General features: G+C 38.4%; 1 protein-coding gene across 5 annotated transcripts in view; it reads left to right on the top strand.

Moving 5' to 3' along the window:
• The window catches only part of Srsf11 (serine and arginine rich splicing factor 11), a 41,704-nt gene that overhangs the window by 11,008 nt on the left and 7,907 nt on the right, over positions 1-22,789 (top strand). For 4 of the 5 annotated variants that reach the window (XM_052730463.1, XM_052730462.1, XM_052730461.1 and 1 more), the window contains exons 2-7: positions 910-1,106; positions 14,796-14,929; positions 18,708-18,817; positions 19,722-19,814; positions 20,370-20,419; positions 22,041-22,168. In XM_052730463.1, the coding sequence (XP_052586423.1) occupies positions 910-1,106; positions 14,796-14,929; positions 18,708-18,817; positions 19,722-19,814; positions 20,370-20,419; positions 22,041-22,168 (712 nt within the window). Of the gene's footprint in view, positions 1-485; positions 573-909; positions 1,107-14,795; positions 14,930-18,707; positions 18,818-19,721; positions 19,815-20,369; positions 20,420-22,040; positions 22,169-22,789 lie in introns of those variants that run through there. The other variant, XM_052730464.1, reaches the window with a different exon arrangement.

The raw sequence follows: 22,789 nt of genomic DNA, 5'->3' as shown, positions 1-22,789 counted from the left end.
AAACCTTAAAAAGTCTTATTAATAAAAACAAACCTGAAGCAGGTATTGGGTTAAAGCTGGAAGGTCAGAGAAACAGAACAAGCCACAACCACCTCACCTTGCCAATTCCTCAGCTGATCCTGTTTCCTCAGACTGGAAGTCTCTGAGTCTTCATCCAGAATGAATCTCAGCTGAACTGCTGCTAAAAGCCTAAAAGCTTAACCAGCCTAGTTCCTGGTCCTCAAGCCTTAAATACCCTTTTGCTTCCTGCCATCACTTTCTGGGATGGATTAAAGGTGTGTGTGCCACCATTTTCTGGCCTCTATATCTAGTGGCTGTTCTATTCTCAGACCCCAGAGAAGTTTATTAGGGTGCACAATATTTTGGGGAACACAATATCACCACAGGCATAGAGAAAATTTTTGTGTCTATGTTGGAGAACTTGAATAGGTCAGATGAGGCTGAAGAAATAAGGCAGGAGTTTTTGTTTTGTTTTGTTTTTGTAGTGAAGAATACGCGTGTTAAAGCAGGTGTATTTCAAACTGCTGACCATATACTGTTATATATTGGAGAACTGTAAAACTCTTGTAAAGGTAAGCTAAAATTCAGTGAGTGTACAGAGCGCCAGGACGTGTGTGTGTTTTAAACTGTCTTTACTGGAGGTTCCAATGGCCAGGATTCTGCCTGAAAATGCTGGGTGGAGTGCGCAGGAACCATTCCTGAGGTGGCGCAGCTGGGTGGGCGTAGCCGAGACAGTTGCAGAAGCACGAACTGGACGCGTACTTCCGGGCTCTGGGCGCACGCGCGGGCGGGAGGGCGGGCGCGTGGCATTGTGGGCCGGCGGCGCTGCGCGAGGTCGGCGGCCGTTTGTGTGCGGCCGGCGGCCGGTGCCGCGCGCTCTCACTGTCTTGTGTTTGATGTGTTGAGCAGGAGGCAGCCCGCGCCATGAGCAGCACGGCCATGGTCCCCAGCGCGCCGGGCCCGGGCCCGGGCCCCAGCGGCGGACCAGGCGGAGGCACCGAGGTGATCCAGGTGACCAACGTGTCCCCGAGCGCTAGCTCTGAGCAGATGCGGACGCTCTTCGGTTTCCTGGGCAAGATCGACGAGCTGCGCCTCTTCCCGCCGGAGTGAGTACCAGGGCACTGCGGGCCCGCGGCCCTTCCGGCGAAGCGAGGCGCGCGGTCCGGCGGAGCCTGGCGTGGAAGATCCGAGGGCCCGCCAGGCCGCAGGCCGGGCATGAACGCCTGAGTGGCGTTTCAGAAATGTTTTTCCTCTTGACGTTGTCGGCACCATCATTTTACTTCAGACACTTAATCTTTTGGTTAAATCCCCCTTTAAAAGAAAAGCTAATCCTGTGCTTTGATAGGAATGAAATGAAATTGTTATGTTCATTGGTGTAAATATTTGTGTGCTATTCACAAATAATTGAGGAATGTTCTTCAGTGATTTTTTTTTTTTGAGCTTGGGAAGAACATCGAAGATCATTTACCCCCTTTGACAGACTAAATCGATGGGCCTGATTGCTAAATTTTGACATAGTTCAGAAATTCATCATAGTTGAATCTCGGTGTGTTGTTTAATGTTAATTATAATTAGTCGTGAAGGGATTTTTCAGAATGTGGAAAATTGAATTAGGTTTTATATGGGTTTTGTCTTGTTTTGAAAGTTGTTTTTATTGGAATAATATTAAATGAGTATGTTCACTGTAAAGAACAAAGAAGTTATAAAGATAAGTTGAAATACACATACACACTTGAAATAATTTCGTGCCCTCTAGGAAGAATTATGAAGTTTAGGGAAAGCATAGTGGTTACTCTTAGTAAACACTCCCAATCAAATTAAATTTTGGGGTTTTATGATGTCCCTTAGATTCTAAGTAGGAAATTAGAATCCTCACAGTCTTCTGTTGTGTATATATGTAATCACTAATCATGCCAAAGTTGACCATATGGCCTATGTGAAATATTTTCACATAACTGTTAGTGCTTGACATTAATGTGTTCTTAAATTTTATTGAAAATATAAAAGATTTGGTTCCCAGTTTGCATGATGTGTGTAGAGTTTAGGAACAACTGTTATTTTGAGCAGAACCTTGGCCTTGGAAATCAACAAGGCAACTTCTTATGGGAGCATACAGAAATTAATGCTCTCTGTTCCTTAGTTTTCTCATACCACACTGTTATGATTGCTTGTAAAATTGCACAAAATCATGATTTCTGGTATAACTTTCTCTTTTTTGTGGTGGTTGTTGTTTGTTTGTTTTTCGAGACAAAGTTTCTCTGTGAACCCTTTCCTGGAACTTGCTTGTAGCCCAGGCTGGTCTCGAACTCACAGAGATCTGCCTGCCTCTGCCTCCTGAGTGCTGGGATTAAAGGCATGCACCACCACTGCCCAGAGTGACATAACTTTTTATAGAGCCCCTCGGGTTACTAAAAATTCTATATAACTGCTCACTTTTAAATGATCTGTTTATTCTCCAGAGCTATTCTGTACTGTATTTAAAAGGTAACAAAGAGGGGGGTGGTGGCTCACGCCTTTAATCCTAGCACTTGGGAGGCAGAGCCAGGTAGATCTCTTGTGAGTTCGAGGCCAGCCTGATCTACAAAGTGAATTCCAGGACAGGCTCCAAAAAGCTACACAAAGAAACCCTGTCTCAAAAAAAAAAAACAAAATAAAAACAAACAAAAGATAACAAGGAGAAGTGGGTATTGTATTGGTTTTTTTCTTGTTGACCTAGTTAGTGGACAATACCTAAAGGAGGTTATGATAAACGTGAGTTTGGCCTTTTTATGGTGACATGGGTAATTCCATCATAAGCTGAGTAGTTGCAGGGGTTTGTTCATTCCTTGAGGTAATCTGGGTTACTGTGTACTCAACTTCCTCCTTATTCCATATAAAAACTGTAGCACAGCAGCCTTCAACAATTCACAGGCTAAGTTCAGCCCTCCTACCTTTCATAGACTGAGATTCTTGTGTAGATGTAACTGACCGTCTTTTTAAATAAGAAACACAGAACCAATGCAAAGAAGAAAGCCAAGAGATCAGAGCTAAGAGCCTTACCCGCCTCCTGCAGCTAGCCTCTTAAGCCAAGAGACATCTCCAAAAGAGACCTACTTTCTGTCTGTTTGTCTTTATATAGACTTTCTGTTCTGCCTTCTCATTGGTTGTAAAACCAACCACATGACTGCCTCGTCACTCACTGTCTGTTGGCTGTATCCTTGAACACACAGAGATCTACCTAGCTCTGACTATCAAGTGCTGGGATTAAAGGCATGCGCCACCACCGCCCAGCTCTGCTATGGCTTGCTATTAGCTCTGACCCCCAGGTAACTTTATTTATTACCATACAAATAAAATCACATTTCAGTACAAATAAAATACCACCATATTTCCCCTTCTTTATTTTAATAAAAAGAAAAAAGGAAAAAGGTTATAACTAACATAAGAAAAACTATATACAAAAGTACAATAACTATATACAATACATACAAGTAATAAATACCTAAACAATGTCTAGTCCATTTGTATTTGACAAATTCAGAGAAAATAATTCCATTATCTATCCTATTTTGGTAAGTCCAAAATGTACCTAATTCATTTTCTATCCTAACTAGTCTTCAACTATAACTAACTAATCTTCAACTCCCTCAGAGACCCAAGAAGAAAAATATTACCTAACAAAAATGAAAACAGAAAGTGCATGCAAGCAACTTCCAAAAAATTTGTGAGTTGACAGAAACAGCCAGCTGCCTGGACAGTCACCTGAGGTTTCTCTGCAGTGTTGGGGCATCATCTTCAGCCTATAGGCTTAGCGTATTTGACAGACTCATTTGTGAAGTAGGATGTACACAAGGTCATCAGTTCAACCTCACATTGGGTGAGAGCAGTCCATGTACCAGAAGCACCTGAATTCCACTAGTGTCATGTCATGATTCAGGATTTTAAATTCTGGAAATTGTTGATGGTTTTTGAATTCAGCTGTCCATTCTTGGCTGTATATATATGGCTTCATCTCAGCATCCCGTTCTTCTCCGCATCCCTCTATTAAATGCCAGTCTACTATTGAGAGGTGTGAGCTTAGTTACTCTTTAAGAATAACTGTTTCAGCTGCTCTTCCATTGCACATCAAAAGCCATCGGCCCACTGCCTGTTCAGCTGCCTTCGAAGAAAAGGGCACTGTACCTTTTCCGAATTGCGAAGGCCACTTCAGGGATGGTGCCATATTGTCCTAGCCTCAGAAGATGCCTTTTGATAAAGCCATAACCACACTTGTTTTGGCAAGAATCGGTAGTCCTTTGTTTCGTGTCCTGTCTGTCCTGTTTGTCAGCAGTTGATTCAGGGATACTTTGTTGTCCAGTGGCTAACTTTTGCCACAATGAAAGTTAACTCCATATACAGTTTCTTCAATGCCTATATTTTCTCTGAAGTAGATTGGTACTGCCAGGAGCCGACATGTGTCATAGTCATAACAAAAAAGAAAAATTTTCTAAGTTATTAAAACATTTTAAATGCCATATTCTGTAGATCTCTGAAGGGTTTGAAGATGACCTGTCTATCTAAAATATATCTGCTCAATTTTTAAAACATACTTAATATGACTACAAGTTCTATTATAATGTCTAACTACTAACTTTCATTTCTTTATATCCTAATAGTTGGTAATAATAACATTCAAGGATCAGAAAATTGCATTACATTGTTAAATGAACGGTATAAGTACAATTAGAAATATACATATAGCATTTTCTAACTATCAATTTCAATATATATATATATTGTCTACAATATAAAACAATCCAATCCAATGTAAAGTATTTAAAACTAGTAATTGTCTTTTTCTTTTTTTTTAAACAAGAACCTTAAACCTAATCTCCTTTGCTTAGCCTTTTTCCTAACCCTTGACAACAACTTGTAGCCAACCCTCCGAAACAATGAAAATTATCCCAGCCCCAAAACCCATTAGAAAGACCAAAAAAACACCCGCCCCACACCACCTCTTTGGGAATGTGGGCATCTTATTCTTAAAATTGCTTCCTGCTGGGTATGGGCGAAGTTATCTTTATCCTGAAAGAAAAATTTTAGGTTAATTGTCGAATTCTAGGAAAGGTAACTATATCCTTCATTATCCAGTCTGTGTATAATGCCAAAGTTCAGGGTTTATCTCAAGTCCTTATTCAAGTAGTCTTTGAGACTGGATCATCTCAGCTAGCCATCTCAAAATTGCTCTGAGCACTTTGTAGTCCAAAGCTGATCTGTAGATGATGTTTGTCAGCTTAATGATATTATTATTATTGTCCACATGGAATTGTTGTCCATCTTCTTACTGGAGACTTCATTTGATGTTAGGCCTGGCCATGATTTCCTGCAGAAAACTGATAAGAGACTCGAACACAAAGACATATATATATACAGCTAATTGAAGCCTTTTTTCTAGAATTAATTAGTACTCTATATGACCATTCATATCTTAACAAAGTTTAAAATGTATATATATCTATATATATTAATCTTGTAAATTTTGATATAAAATGTATACTTTAAGAAAAGTTTAAAGAATCAGAATAGAATCAAAGAGTTGAGATTAGTAATAGAACACTTCCTTAATTAATTTGGCTTTTCTCCTGTCCCATAGCAGAAGATGGCTCTTCTGTCATGATACAGGGAGTTTGCATTTTCCTTTTAACAACATGCTTGACTTTAAGGAAGGAGAGAGCCATTCTCCAACTCCAAAGTCAGCTTTAAATTTTAATTCAGCTGGGACTATTAGAAGACAAATAGTGTTAGATCTTTAGAGAAGAGCAGAAACAAACATTTAGGAAGACATAAAATTTTTTAGATGATACACCCATACGCCATTTCACTCTGTTTCCTGGGATAGATGATTTGTCCCTTTTCTTCAGTTGTCTCATTTGTCCTGTGTTCTTCAGATTCCTTAACCTTCATTCTCCTAAAAGACAAAAACAAAAACCTTTCCCCAAGACTAATTTTGGGGATGTTCCTTTTTGGCAAGTTATTATCTGATTAAATGAAAAGGCGTGTGTTACTGGTATAAGTTAGTTTAAATTGGATGTTCATGCTGGTTGAAGAACTATCACCTCCTCCAATTAAGAGGTCTCTCTTGTTCAAATCGAACCTTTATCAATTTTAATGGTACCCACAGCTTATCTTCTCCTGTAGAAACAAAAGCAAAACCTCGTCCCCAATGTAACACATATCCTGGTTTCCATTCTGAGGTCAGCACATCATATAGGCTGATATAATTCTGTAGTTTTTTCTATTATCCAGTGTCTCTCTGCAGCTGTTGTTCCTTTCTCCTTGGCATTGAGAAAATTCAAAGTTAATAGAGCATTATGCAGTCTATTAATGGGGGTTTTTATTACCCCTTTCTGTTTATTTAGCATATCCTTTAGAGTTCTGTTTGATCTTTCTATAACTGCTTGACCTGTAGGATTATGTGGTATGCCTGTAATATGCTTTATATTGTAATAAGCAAAAACCTTTCATTTTAACAGAGACATATGCTGGACCATTGTCAGTTTTAATTTGTGCAGGTATACCAATGATGGCCACAACTTCTAGCAAATGAGTGATTACAGAATCAGCTTTTTCAGAACTCAAAGCAGGTGCCCATTGAAATCCTGAATAAGTATCAATGGTATGGTGTACATATTTCAATTTTCCAAATTCTGCAAAGTGAAACATGTCCATCTGCCAGATTTCATTCCTCTGAGTACCCTTTGGGTTACATCCTACTGGTAATGGCATTTGATTGTAGAAGGAACAAGTAGGACATTTCTTTACTATTTCTTTGGCTTGTTGCCAGGTTATGGAAAAATCCTTTTTTAAACCTTTACTATTGACATGATGTTTTTTATGAAATTCTGAGCCCTCCAGCACATTTCCTATCAATAATTTATCAATCTCATCATTGCCTTGTGCTAGAGGGCCTGGCAGACCAGTATGGGATCGGATGTGAGTTATATATAAAGGATGACTCCTTTTCCTGATAGTATCTTGTAACTGGATAAATAGTGAAGTTAATTCTGAAGCATCAGGGATAAATTCTGCAGTCTCAATATGTAATACCACTCTTTCAGCATACTGAGAGTCACTATGTTGAGAGGTTCTTAAAAATCCATTAATACCAACAGAATAGCATACAATTCTGATTTTTGAACTGAATTATAAGGACTTTGAACCACTTTACTTAAATTTTCTGATTTGTAACCTGCCTTTCCTTGTTTGTTGGCATCTGTATAAAATATACAAACTCTAGATATGGGTTTTTCCCGTACAATTCGAGGCAAGATCCAATCAGCTCTCTTTATAAGATCAATTCTATCACTTTTGGGATATTTGCTGTTAATTTCTCCCAAAAAATTACTGCAAGCTCTTTGCCAAGGTTCACTTTCTGTCCATAATTTTTCAATGTCCTCCTTAGTTAAAGGTATGACAATTTCTATTCCTGCTAATTGATGAAGTTTCAATTTTCCTTTCCAAATCAAGTCAGAGATTTTTTTTCCACATAAGTTTTTAATTTTTCATTTGGTTTATTTGGTAAAAATATCCATTCCAATATAATATCTTTCCTCTGCATTAATATTCCTGTAGGAGAATGCCTGGAGGGTAAAATAACCAAAATGCAATCCAGCTTTGGATCAATACGATCCACGTGCCCTTCGTGTACTTTCTTTTCTACCAAGGCCAGTTCTTTCTCAGCTTCAGGTGATAATTCTCTTGGACTATTAAAGTCCTTGTCACCTTCTAAGGTTTTGAACAAATTATTCAGTTCTTCATTTTTACCCCAACAACAGTTCATAGATGAGAAATGTATCCAAATAATCTTTGAAAGTCATTAAGAGTCTGTAGTCGATCTCTCCTAATTTGCACCTTTTGGGGTCTAATTTTTTGTAGCTCTATTTTATATCCTAAATAATTAATAGAATCTCCTCTTTGTATCTTTTCAGGAGCAATTTGTAATCCCCAGCAAGGCAAAATTTTCTTTACTTCTTCAAACATTCTTTCTAAAGTATCTGCATTTGAGTCAGCTAGTAAAATATCATCCATATAATGATAAATTATAGATTTAGGAAATTTTTTACGTATCACCTCGGCTGTTGTACAAAATATTGGCACAGAGTTGGGCTATTCAACATTCCCTGTGGGAGGACCCTCCATTGAAATCTTTTAACCAGTTGAAGATTATTATAAGTAGGCACTGTGAAAGCAAATCTTTCTCTGTCTTTTTCTTGTAAGGGTACTGAAAAGAAACAGTCTTTTAAATCAATAACTATGAGAGGCCATCCTTTTGGTAACAGAGTAGGCAAAAAAATTCCAAATTGTAGAGAGTCCATTGGCTGAATTACTTTTTTAATTGTTCTAAGGTCTGTTACCATTCTCCTTTTACTAGATTTCTTCTTAATAACAAATACAGGAGAATTCCAAGGGCTGGTTGATTCTTCAATATGCTGAGCATTTAACTGTTCTTCTACCAGCTCTTCTAAAGCCTGGAGTTTCTCTGTTGTTAAAGGCCATTGCTGGACCCATACAGGCTTGTCTGTTAACCATTTTAAAGGTAGAGCTCTTGGTGTCTTTGGAAGACTATCAGTTGTTGTGCCCTGTTCTTGTATAATATGGATGGCTGGTGACCACTCATTAGAATAATATCTTCTAATATTTCTCTCAGAAACATGTGCTAGTTTGTGATTTGTTTCTGAGATTGGAGGGATGTTAATCTGAGTATTCCATTGTTGCAACAAGTCTTGACCCCACAGGTTCATAGCTATGTTAGCTATATATGGTTTTAATTTTCCTCTCTGTCCTTCTGGACCTATACATTCGAGCCATCTTGCACTCTCTTTCACTTGAGATAATGTCCCAGTTCCTAACAGTTGAACATTTACTTCCTGAAGAGGCCAAGTTGGATGCCAAAATTCTGGTGCAATTATGGTAATGTCCGCACCTGTGTCGACCAGACCAGACAACAAAACACCATTTATTTTTATCGTTAATTTTGGTCTTCGTTCATTAATAGAAGTTTGCCAAAAAATTTGCTTTGTTTTCTCCTGAATTTTCTGTTCTGTTTCATCATCCTGACCAGCATGATTTATTCCAGTTGGCATTTGGTTATTTAATTGCTCTGAGTAGGGGTTTCCTTTATGACTGCAGGAAAGGTTTGAACTGGATTTGCTATGGGGGCCTGCATGAGGCCCCTCTGGGAGTTTCCCGAAGACTGAGGCAAAGGATTACCTTGCCTGTCCCTTGTTGATCTACATTCGTTGGTCCAGTGTTTTCCCTTACCACACCTGCATACTCCAGAAGGAAGGGGCATTCTGTTGCCATTGTTCCTTGAAGAAACATTGTTTCTAGGAATGACCTGTTTACAGTCCCTTTTCAAATGTCCTTGCTTTCCACATCCAAAACATCTAACATTCCTCAAACCTTTTGAAATTGCTTCTCCTACCCACATAGCATCATGGTCATGAGCCTCAACATTAACTGTGTCTCTAATCCAATCTTCCAAAGGTGCAGATCTTGCCTTTAATGGCCTGATTGTTCTTTTGCATGCTGCATTCGCATTCTCAAAGGCCAAAGATTCAGTTATTATCTGACTAGCTTCTGAATCCGGGACCATTCTCTTTACTGCTGAAGCCAGTCTTTGTAAAAAAAAATCTGTGGAAGATTCTTTTGGGCCTTGTATAACCTTTGTAAATGACTCAGTTTTTTTTTCCTGGTTCCTCAACTCTGTCCCATGCATTCAAGGCTGCTGTTCGACATAAAATTAGGGTTTGAACATCATATAAACATTGTGTTTGTACTGAAGCATTTTGGCCTTCTCCAATAAGCTGATCCTAGCAGACTTGTATTCCTTTATCCCTCCATTGTTTTTCTATGTTTTTAGCCTCATCCCTGAACCATATTTGCCACTGGAGCCTTTGACTGGGTTCAAGAACAGCCTGTACCAGCTCCCATCAGTCCTGTGGTATAATCCTATTATATGTTGACCAGGAGTTTAACATTTGCTTTACATAGGGGAATGCATGCCATAAGATACTATTGCCTCCTTAAACCTTCGTAAATCTAACATTTCAATTGGAGCCCAAATATTTTGTGTAGTCATTTGATTAGGCAACTGCTGTACGGTTACCGGATAAATTAAGGGTGACTGTGTGAAAACAGGCTTTCTTTCTGTAACCTTATGATCCAATCTTGAAACAACTTCACTTAATTTCTTCTGTCTGAATTTGAATTTCTCTATGATTCATTTTTACAGGTTTAACAAGTTTTTCTAAAACTGTTATCCTGGCACTTAAATTGACTATCCTTTTAAATAGTAAAATGAGGATAAGCATAGTAATAAACTGCATAATTCGATCAACATTAATCTTCTCATATAGTTGTTCCATTGTCAGACTACCTAAAATTTCAAACAAAGCCCAATTTTCTTCCAATGTACACATAAAACCCATTTTTTTTAATGTGGAGAAAATTTCTCTTTTAAATAGTTTCCTTTAAAATATGTTAAGTGACTTACCAAGTCTGCATAGAACAGTAGAAATCTGAGGGAATTTCAAAACAGCCACCTAGGGTCCGAGGTGTGAATCCAGAGGGGGGGGGCACAAATTCTGGCTAAGAGCTTAATCAGCCACGTGTTCCCGCTTGAGCTGAGTCAAGCCTTGGCTCTGGCTTCCTTAAGCCCCAACCACGTGCATTGGCTTTACAGGCAGGGCAGACCTGAGTTGTTTGTAGCACCAGCTAACCGCTTGGGGCTACGGTCAGTCCGGCCCGAGGCCAAGCCAACCTGGGCCCGGGCTAGGGAGCCAGCTGCCCAGGCGGGAAACCGGACCTGCTGCCAAGCCAAGTCAAGCGGTTTTTAATGAATTCTTGTCACGTTGGGCGCCAAATGTAGATGTAACTGACCATCTTATTATATAAGAAACACAGAACCAATGTAAAGAAGAAAGCCAGGAGGTCAGAGCTAAGAGCCTTACCCGCCTCCTGCAGCTAGCCTCTTAAGCCAAGAGACATCTCCAAAAGAGACCTACTTTCTGTCTGTTTGTCTTTATATAGACTTTCTGTTCTGCCTTCTCATTGGTTGTAAAACCAACCACATGACTGCCTCGTCACTCACTGTCTGTTGGCTGTATCCTTGAACACACAGAGATCTACCTAGCTCTGCCTATCAAGTGTTGGGATTAAAGGCATGCGCCACCACCACCCAGCTCTGCTATGGCTTGCTAGCTCTGACCCCCGGCAACTTTATTTATTACCATACAAATAAAATCACATTTCAGTACAAATAAAATACCACCATATTCTTGAGTTACTAAGCATTGCATTTTAAAGTATGTATGCCACATATACACGAACTAAAACAATTCAGGCTAGGGAAGAGTTTCTTGAGAGGGGTAGCCCATGCTGACCTCAAATAAGGATCTTCCTGCTTTTGCCTCCCAAGTGCTATAATTATAAGCATGGTGTCCACTGTATCATTTTTGAAGTGGGCAATGAAATGTTTAGTTTTAAAGGAGTTTCACAATGGGTTGTTTTATCCAGGTAAGGATCCCAGTGAAGCATGTCAGCTTTATACTGTACTTGAAGGCTACTGTCAGCAGATAGAAAATTGTTCATTAGAAGCTTTCATCGAGGGGGCTGGAGAGATGGCTCAGAGGTTAAGAGCACTGACTGCTCTTCCAGAGGTCCTGAGTTCAATTCCCAGCAACCACATGGTGGCTCACAACCACCTGTAATGACATCTGGTGCCCTCTTCTGGCCTGCAGTCATATATGCTGTATACATAATAAAAACAACACACACACACACACACACACACACACACACACACACACACACACACACAAAAAGAAGCTTTCATCGACCAACTGTAAATATCTTAGTGATTTTATAAACAGCTTTATACAAGAGATAGAGAAAAATTAAATTCACTTTTCAAGAAAAATGTGATTTAATGAATTGCTACATATTCTATTCTATAGTTAGGAAGAGGCATGTGAAGTCAGAAATTGTTCTCAAATGAATGTTTCTCTTATTACCTGTACTGCTTTTGGGGCCTTGGAGTTACTTTATAAGCTCCAAATTCTTCTGCTTAGAAGTGGCTGATACAGTACTAAGGTGGAGTTAAAAGGTTAGTGTGGCCAGAAGGTAGTGGCGCACACCTTTAATCCCAGCACTCGAGAGGCAGAGGCAGGTGGATCTCTATGAGTTCGAGGCCAGCCTGGGCTACAGAGTGAGTTCCAGGAAAGGCGCAAAGCTACACAGAGAAACCCTGTCTTGAAAAACCAAAAAAAAAAAAGTTAGTGTGATGGCCTAAAACACAAGTTCTTACACTTGTGTGGCCGTGAATAGGAGGATCTTAAGAATGAAGTCTCTGCTCCTGGGAAAGGGATTCCGATTCAGTGGGCACGTAGTGAACACCAGGATTCACAATTTTTTGTATGCATCTTAGATATTTTTAAATTCTTTCAGCTGACAGAAGCATCAGGGAAGTCTTTTACCTTGCTTCTTGGGGTAAAGATACTTATGCTTTTATATGTGGTCCTTACACAAAATAAAATATGTTTGGTAAATCAGAAGTAGTTACCTGGAAGGTAGTATTTTCTGATTTTTTGTTTTGTTTTGTTTTTTGTTTTTATTTTTTTCGAGACAGGGTTTCTCTGTGTAGCTTTGCGCCTTTCCTGGAACTCACTCTGTAGCCCAGGGTGGCCTTGAACTCACAGAGATCTGCCTGGCTCTGCCTCCCAAGTGCTGGGATTAAAGGCTTGCGCCACACTGCCCTTTTCTTATTTTTTAAAAAAACTATTTTGCATCAAGAATTTTTTTTTAAGATCTTTTTCTGTATATGAGTGTTTTGCTTGCATGTGTGTCTATACCATGTATACATATGCCTGGTGTTCATGGAGGCTAGAAGAGTGCACTGGAGCCCTTAGAACTGGAATTACGGGTTGTTTTAAGTAGTCATGTAGGTGCTGGGAGTCGAACTTGGATCCTCCACAAGAACAAGTGCCCCTAACCACTGAGCCATTTCTCATTTCTTCATTCTAAGAACTGGCTTTTGCTTGTTTGTTTGTTTTTTTAGACAACAATTACTGCTGTTAAAGACTAGGAAACGTGAATGCCTATAATTTCCTAAAGTGGTGTTCTGGTGGGTTTTAAGAACAAAAAATAACATCATTTTGAAGAGCTTTTAAAATTTAATGATTAGAATGAAAAATCAGTGATAGGAAAAAACAAGACTCGTGCCTGAGCATTCGTGCTAGAACATATTTTTCACTGTTTATGACTGAAAATTTTTTTCAAATTTTAGGCACATTTTTAAAAAGTGTGAACATTGAGACATGTAATCTCAGCACCAGGAAGGTGGAGGCAGAAGGATCAGGAGTCTTCCAAGGCCAACCTGAGCTTATATAACACTCTGTCTCAAAAAGAAGTCCTTATCCTTTTAGAAACATTGAGCATTCAGCCTTGTGGATGCAGTTGCCTTGTTGGTTGGTTCTCTACCTGGAGTTCATATCACAAAGTCAGGAAGAATTAAAGGAGAAGGAAGGGGTTACTTCATCAGACACCTTGATTTCATTGATATTGGTGCTATCAGGTAACCTGTGTAGAGTTTTCCCCACAGATGGTTTTCTCACAGCCAAGGTCTATGAGATTGTTACTGTCTTAGAGAATTGGTCTCCAAGTTACTTGTCTGGTTCTAGGATGCAACCCTTGCCTTTACAGAATTGAATGGTAGGAATTTGGCCTATTATATCTTTTTTTTTTTTTAATTGGTGTTCATTGGTGTTTGACCTGCATGTCTTTGTGAGGGAGTTAGATCCACTGGAACTTGAGTTACAGGCAGTTGGGAGCTGCCATATGGGTGCTGGAAATTGAACGCTGGTCCTCCGGAAGAGCAGCCAATGCTCTTAAACAATGAGCCATCTCTCCAGCCCCCATTATATATTTTTAAAAGCCTGTTTGGCATTATCATCTTTTTCACTGTCACAGCTTGCATTTTACCATTTAGTTGTCTATGGAAGCAATGTACTCTTGACTTGCTGAAGTGTAGTATGGGGAGGAGGTGCTATATAACATGTCAAGTGGCTGTGTATATGCTTAATTTTTTTCCTTCTCTCTGAAGGTGTTTTAGATCAGAAAGCCTTGTTTGAGGTGCTTAAGAATTCCTATATATTCTATAGGTGTAGAGTCAGGGTGTGGAATCAGTTTATTTTTCAGGTCAAGAATGCTTGGCATGGTTTGATGTTTTGAGACAAGGTTTCAGTGTAGCCTAAGCTGGTCTGGAACTTGAGTTTCTGTCCCAGCCTCCTGGGTGCTAGGGATTACAGGCTTGTGCCATTGTGCCTGCTTAGATGTACTTTTCTATGGTATTTTACCTTTGAAACAATCAATCATTTTTACAGAGAGATTAGCTATAGTGAAAACTTTCTAAGCCAAAACTCTCACTTGTATTTAAAAATAGTTGCTGTTAGAACTGAGGATGAGGAGCCATGTGGTTCAGTGCCTACCCTGGGTTTGAGCAACTCAAGCACATGTGTGCACAGCCACTAAAATGGTATATCATTGTTTCACTGACTTAAGAAATAGTTTTAAACTGCTGTGTTATAATTTAAGTGGCGATTATAAGAGCGTATCTGTACTGCATCTCATTCTGTTAGGTCATCGGGACATTCTCTTTTTAATGGGTTAAAATAAATTAACATGTATCTCTGTATTTTTACATGAGCGTTGTCCTTTTGGTGATATATCTGTGTTGAAGCCAATACACTTTTCTCTAACATTATTCATTTATCTTTTAGTGACTCGCCTTTGCCAGTCTCCTCTCGTGTCTGCTTTGTTAAGTTCCATGATCCAGACTCAGCAGTTGTGGCACAGCATCTGACAAACACTGTGTTCGTTGACAGAGCTTTGATAGTCGTTCCATATGCTGAAGGTTTGTGCTTTGTTTCACTACCTATGTGGGCACCCTTGCCTGGCCACCGGCCACAGTGTAGGTGTAGAGTAAGCATCACTAGCGTGTTAGACTCTGAGCATTAATTTGAAACCCTTGATATACTGCACTCCATAATTCTTACTTGGAGATTTTTTTCTTACTTTAAAACTTAGAAATCAGGTCTGTTTTATAAGGTAATTAACTTTTTGCTATCTTTAAAATGTTTTTAAGTTTATTAAAATCAAATTCCTAATTGAAACCCTGAGATATATTATTGTTAAGAAGTCCCAAAGGTAAAGAATCATATTGTGTCACTCTCACACAGAAATCTTCAAATAAATGCATGATGCTTTTGTTCTAAATCAATAGCTAAGTCAGTTTTATTTCCTTGATTCTCTCACTCACTCCTAACTTAAAACAAAAACCCCCACATTAAATTCCAGTATACCAAGGGTTACAATAATTTTAGTTTTGTAAAAGTTTAAGATTTCCTATAGTTTAGGTGCCAAATGGGCACTGGGTGTTTGTTTTTATGCCAGATTTTCTTGTTCTTGTTATATTTTCTAGAATATCTCAAAATAATGAACTCTTCTCTCTGTTGTGTGTGTGACTTTTGTAGTGGAGAAGGCACATGCAAAACCCTCCCAGATGGCTGGACACAGTGGGTGCTCTGCAGCTGCAGGCTCTAGACACTAAACTAAACCAGCGAGCACTCGAGCCCCCAAGTGTTTTCCTGCTGTCACCATTTGTTAACTGCATTTTCTCTCTTTTTACGTTTTAGGCTGTTAAAGTAATTTGACAGAAAAAAAATGAGCAGGTTTTTGGATCTAAAAAAAGCCGCTGTGACAGGACAGCACTATTTTAATGCCATTTTGTAAAACTTTTCTAAGGCATATTTTACAGTTAGCTTGTTCCCAGTGAACTGCTGTTTGCTTTGCTTTTGGTAACTATAAATCTTTATTGGGGAAATCATTGCCATGATATACTTACTGAATTTTAACTTAATAACTTAATATACTGTCCAGGATCTACATGCTTTCCCCTTTAATAAAATGGTCAGTGGAAGCAGTATTTTGTAATTGTTGCTTTTTAGATGCTTCTTAGATAATTGAAGACAAATGTGAAGATTTGCCATCATAACTTTGTTAAAGTTGTGAAATGTCTAACCATAGAGAATTGCCTCTGGTTTTTATAAAGAAATTATATTCAGAGATGAGTTACGGCATGTTATTTTGGTAACAGTGTATCTATTACCAAGGTATTAAAATATGTGAGATGTGAGGCTAGTAACAATGTTTCTATGAAAGAAAAGACAGAAAGAACCTGATTTAGTGTATTTTGGATAAGCAATTCCTTTTATTTCAGTGTGCCTCTTATAAGATAAGACTTAACCACCACCTTAAACCAACAGAACTTACAGAACTCAATTCAGGATGAGTAAAGTAGACAGTAGGTCTTGAAACGGTCATGCCATGTGAGTAATGTGCAGAGTGCTTCAGTTAGCCATAAATGTAATGAGCCTGGGATAGAATATAAGTATATTATATAACTGGGTTTTTATAACTATTTTAAGCCATAGTAATTTTTGTAGATATGTATTTGAAAGTGAGGTTTTGGGGGAGTGTATATAGAGCTATAGAAATACTTAGTTCAGAAATCTGTTTTTGCTGCTTTTAATTTGTGGTATGATGTGCTGTATTAATGTTACCTCCACAAGTAAACTGATGTGTTCAATCCCTTTGTCGCCATTCACTCTGGTTTTAGCCCCTTAACACTTTGGCTCTTGGTCAGTGTGTTAGAACAATAGACCAAAAGTATACGGTAAGAATAGTCTTACTTGGTAAAATGTAGAGATAGCTGGATGTGGAAGGTGCTCTTAATAGTAATAGATTTGGGGGCATCTAGGTTCCTTGGTTAATGTTTGTTTCTTTTGTCTGTTTCTTTTTCTTTCATTTCTACACATTCATGCAGTATTTCATGGTTCTATCAAAGCAGCAGTAAAAAAAATACTCTTGACGCATGAAAATTAACTGGTGAGGGGCCTCATTGCTATTTTTAAATTGTAGTTTTACTTTTAGTCCTTTTTTAATCAGAGGATCAGATGCATGACTTTTTTAATGGATGCAGATCTTCTCTCAGGTGTCTCACAATAAATTCAAGAGGATTTTAGTTTGCCAGAAATGTAGCAAATGCACTAATTTGAGTAAGATGTTGATACTTAATATATCCTCTTGAGACATAATTTTGCATGCAAAATTATCCCTTAATCTTTGTAGGTTTGTTAATATTGATGCATTAATGCCCTATATCCAAATGATCTTCTCCCCTTCCCTCCATAACTCTTGGTATCTAAATTGATGACAGCTCTGACACAAGCAAGATAGCAGTGCTGTGTAGTATACATTTGTTTATATTATCGGCACTTCTCAGTGTAGGTGGAAGGAACCATTACCTTTATTTAACAGTGGTTTTTCTTTTTTGTTGTTGTGTTTTACAGTTCTTTTCCCTGGTTCAGCCTGAACTATATACCAGGCCCTGCTGAAAATACCACCCAACAGTTTTCTTCTGCAGCTTATCCAGTTTCTCTTAAGTGCCCTGTACATATTGTATGTTTTATGATGAGATGCAGTTTCTTAATATGTATTACAGAAATACTACTGGTATTTGCAAATATGTAGTTTAATTGTATTATTGAACTCTCATTTTGGGGGCTTGGGCACATTAACAGATTAATCCATCTGTATAGGGCTTTTGCTGTTGGATAGAATTTAAATTGTCTACATAAATTGTCTTAGGACCTTTAGATTTTATCTGAATACACAGATTAGGCTTTAAAAGCAGGCATACATGTGGTTTTGGGCTTAAGGAATTTTGGACAAGTTAGATATTGAACTGACACTACATAGCAACATTTTTTGATATGGTTAGCATGGCACATATTGGAACCTAAAGCATTTTACTGTACAGGTAAGGAATGTGCCATGTTTTACCTATTCTCTCTCTCTCTCTCTCTCTCTCTCTCTCTCTCTCTCTCTCTCTCTCTCTCTCTCTCTCCCTCTCCCCCTCTTCCTCTCTTTCCTCTCTCTCTGTACCTCCCTCACTCCCCTCCTCTTTCCCCCGGTCCCCCTACACACATTTTCCCTGTGTATTCAGAGACCTTCAGAAACATTCATATTCATGTCATGTGTCAGCAAAAGCCCTACTCTTGATTCCAACAGAATATTTCTTTTACATACTTTCCTTCTTTTAATTTTTGCAAAATTTGTATGGTAGGTGTAAAGAAAATCATAGTAACTGTACCATATTATTAACCCCTAAATCAAACTTTTTTTGTCTTGTGTATCTTGATTTTTCTGTGTGCTTTATAGTGAAGCAGCCGACACGAGTCGTTGTTCATAAAACAGCTTTTGAAAGTTGAGAGCACACCCCTGGAGAACCGACTGTGCTTGCTTACGTTTGGTTCATGACTTAAAAATCGAGTACAGGTGATGAAATCTTGGCAGTGTTAACAAAACAGTAGTGTGTATTGTGCTATTTTTTTTTTACTCTAGAAACTTAACCATTGTAGAGAAAAAGGAAACAAATTTTCACACATTGAAGTTTCATTCTGACATAAATTAATGATAAATAATCATAGACATCAAACTTTATATTTTAGCGAACATAAGTACTTTCAACAAACTCAGGTGGTGTATCAGGGAGACTTTTTTCTGGGTGTTTTTGTGTGTTTTCTGTCTTACAAGAGGGTGTGTTCTCATGCAAGGATGTTTCTCTGCAGGAGTTATTCCTGATGAGACTAAGGCTTTGTCTCTGTTGGCACCAGCTAATGCAGTGGCAGGTCTTCTGCCTGGTGGTGGACTCCTGCCTACCCCCAACCCACTTACCCAGGTACTTAAGCCATTGAAAGGGTGGTCGTATTTGGTGTTTGTGAGGTAGTGATGGGCAATACTAGGTGAACTTTATCATGATTGTATGCAAAGTCAAACTGCCTCTATAAGATGTTACATGTTTGTGTTGATTTAATTGTGCTTTAATAAAAATTGTGTCAGGAAGATGACAGGATCTTAGTAATATAAATAGGAAACAGGATGATTAGTGAATAGGAGAAGGTTACTACACATCTAATGAGTGTATAGCAGTCCCAATGAGGAACAATACTGCAGAGCAAGAACACAAAGAAACATTTTGACTAGAGGACTTAGTGCTGAGATTTGCACTTTGAAAGTATAGCTGAGTGTTTCATTGTGGAATCTGCTCTAGGAGATAATGCTAAAAAATTCACTGGGAAGACAAGATACAAGCTCTCAAAAGAAGCCCTCTACCTCAGTCAGTGTCCATATAACAATCAGTTGACAGCACTCAGAAGAACAGTACTTAGGGTCCTGTCATCATCATATCACAGAGCAGGACAGAACAGCCAGCAAGTGTGTGTTGAAGATGCAATGAGTACTTAAAATTGGCATACACTAGAGCTCTGTTGAAAGGTTTATTTTTCTTGCAAATCTTCAAAGGTAATGTTTTGTAAGGAATGGAAGGCTGACCATTATTTGACAAACTACAGGCCACAACCTTCATTTCTGTCGATAATATATTTTACTGGGACATGGCTATGTCCAGTTATTTGTATATTGTTTGTCATATTGTAGACGACAGAATTTGAACCATAGCAGTAATGGTTTTATACCATTGAGCTGTTGCAACAGTGCACACGTAACCTGTGTAGATGAAAAAGATAATGTGTGATCCAGTACAGAAAGTTAAGTTCTATATAAGAAAACTTTGACCATTGCAGATTGGCGCTGTTCCCCTGGCTGCATTGGGAGCTCCAGCTCTTGATCCTGCCCTTGCTGCTCTTGGGCTTCCAGGAACAAACTTGAACTCTCAGGTAATCTCACACTGTAAGCTTGCTTTGGTAGGGGATTATTTCATTAAACTTGTTTGTATTTCAAAGAAAGGGTTAGCTGCTTTTGTTGGAGTAATTTTTTTTTATTCTGTTAACTTGTTTGAAGGGGATTTAAATGACCACTGAATTACATCAGTCATTAATTCTTTACACATTTAAGGAATATTTTGTTTTAAAATCTTTACTTTTTGGAGGTATTCTGCTACTCTAAGGAGTTTTGGATTTTGTTTTCTGGTTCTTCGAACCATTTTTCCTCTTAAGTCTTTGGAATAACCAAGAGCTGATCCTATAAATCTGGGCTGCTCAGCCTTGCTCTTGATAACTTGCTACCCTCCTCTTCCACAGCTGTAGCCACAAACATCACCTGTTACGATTCTTAGCTTGAATTTATCTGTTTGTCAAAGATGTACACAGAGCATTGCACTGTTTGCTAGTTTGTCTTGGAACTTTTCAACAAACTAAGAAAATAAAATCACTATCACTTTTCAGTTCTGTGTGCTCACTGTACTTACCTTTTTTTTTTTCTTTTTTCTTAAGTCTCTTGCTACAGACCAGCTGTTGAAGCTTATGAGTACCGTTGATCCCAAGTAAGCATTCTTCTTTGTCTCCTTTGGTTATATACTGTGTAACTGTCTAGAGAACACTTTGAGATAAGTCTCACTATATGACATAGCCTTGCCATGTATTCACTGTGTGGTCCAGCCTGGCCTCAAACTCCTGTCCTTACCTCCCCAGGCATAGACCACTACACCAATTTGAAAAGAGTTAACTGTTAATAAAAAGAGAGTTAGCTATTCTTAGGACATAAGCTACATATTACATTGTAGAACAGATAGTGTTAACAGAAGAAAGTTAGCTATTCTTAGGACATTCTTAATACATTTTTATGTATCACATTGTAGAAACAAGAAAGGAAGTCCAAAAATAGGTCCCAATATTCAGGGTTTTGTTTTGGTTGTTTCCTAATAATCGTAAGTGGCTTGTTACAGAGTGATAGGATAGCATGAAAGTTGTGTTTTGATGATTCATACAAAATACAAATTAGAGCCAGGCATGGTGGCACACACTTTTAGTCTATGCTCTTGGAGGGGTGGGCAGAGACATGTGAACTGTAAGTTCCAGACCAGCTCGGGCTACATAGGAAGATCCTGACTCAAAAAAAAAAAAAAAAAGAATCCAATAAATACACATTTTTCTGTAGTCAGTATTACATTCATTGTAGCAGACTATGTGCATTCAAATGGGAAAAGTACAGAGGTGCCAGGGGAAGGTGCCACAGAGAAAACTTAGATCAGAAGCTGAGCCCTGAGCGTGGTGGGAATAGGAAAAGTTAGACTGAGAAGAAAGTGCCTATTAGGTGACTAACACTACCATGTACTTACAGGTGCTTTTTTACACAGTACTTGGAATTCTTTTCTGTTTGATGGTGACATTCATGGGGCTTCTTCCCTCTGTAAACTAATTGAAACTCTATTCCATGTCCCCTGACGTTGGTCAAAGTCACTATTAGTAAGTGGGAGAACATAGCATGGGAAAGGAAATGATCAGTTTGGCTTTGTGGTTACTGTCCCCATAGCCCAACATAATCAGTAGTACCAGTGTATTATAGGCTCTTGTGCCCACCCTTATTTTATTTTGTTTTTGTTTTGTTTTTGGGGGGTTTTGTTTTATATTGAGCCAGGGTCTCATTATATAGCCTTGGCTGACCTCGAGCTCCTGGAGATGTTCTTGCCTCTGCCTCTCAGATGCTAGGATTAAAGGAGTGTGCCACCACACCCAGCACTCTTAAAAAAAGTAATTTTTTATTTTTTTAAAAATCTGTTTGGCAGGGGGCTTTGCATGCATACAAGCTATACAGTATGTGTGTAGGTTAGGGCAGTTTTAAGGAGTTGATTCACAGTTATGAGGCTTTGCAGAAAGAGCGTTTCTTTGCTGAGCCATCTCAAGGACTATTTGTGCCTGTTCTTGATGACATCTCACTCTCCCCATGGATTACTATTGTCTGGTTTGTTTTAGTGGTTTTCTTTTGTTTTTTTTTTGTTTTGTTTTTCTTGTATGTGTAAATACTTAAAGGCAGATAGATCTTTAACCTTTGTGGTCAGGATTTCATGTGCAACTTTGTGAGGTGTTGGCCACTGCCTCAGTTTCTCCATCTGCAGTCTAAAAGATAGATTTTAAACTATTTCTTTTCTTAATTGCTTGTTTTAGATTGAATCATGTAGCTGCTGGTCTTGTTTCACCAAGTCTGAAGTCAGACACCTCTAGTAAAGAAATAGAGGAAGCCATGAAGAGGGTGCGTGAGGCCCAATCCCTGATTTCTGCCGCTATTGAGCCAGGTAATATGCACATATATCTTTTCCTTGAATGTTGAATTGTGGTTCTTGGTAAAGATGGTAATGGCCTAAATGTAGAAGTTGTTGAATAATATTCTTGGAGTTTTTTTGTTTGGTTGGTTTTGGTTTTTTGTTGTTGTGTTGTTGTTGTTGTTGTCATTGTTTTAAGTCTTTTATAGTCTGAGAGACTGAACATGTAATAGAGTTTTCAGTCAGATTCTTTTGGGTGTATGGTAGGAGTTGCTGAGAAGGAACCTGGAGGCTTGTGGATGCTAAGCAAGTATACCACCACTAAACTAGCTCTGGATAGATTGTCTTTTTGAGATTGATTAAATGAATTATCCTAGTGTATATTCTTTTTATATATGTGAATTTGTGGTGATGAAGCACATTTTCCCAATTAAATGTTTGATTTTTTTTTGTTGTTGTTGTTTGTTTGTTTTTACTCCCTTAGTAAGTGGAAATGTTCTTATTTATTACTTAGGAAGTAATTTTTAAGTATAAAGAATAAACTGATAGCAAATACTTTAAGCATATCATCTGTTAAGGTGTCAAGTAATTAATAGAGGTCTTAGATGTACAGCTGGGTTCTCTTAGAGTTTTTATGCTCTAACTGCTTCTGTT

Source organism: Peromyscus californicus, unplaced genomic scaffold, assembly GCF_007827085.1.
Source record: "Peromyscus californicus insignis strain IS unplaced genomic scaffold, ASM782708v3 Scaffold_9__1_contigs__length_137607984, whole genome shotgun sequence".
In the NCBI taxonomy this organism is placed as follows: domain Eukaryota; kingdom Metazoa; phylum Chordata; class Mammalia; order Rodentia; family Cricetidae; genus Peromyscus; species Peromyscus californicus.
The sequence above is the reverse complement of the archived record's forward strand: the minus strand, read 5'-3'. Positions and strand labels throughout refer to the sequence as shown.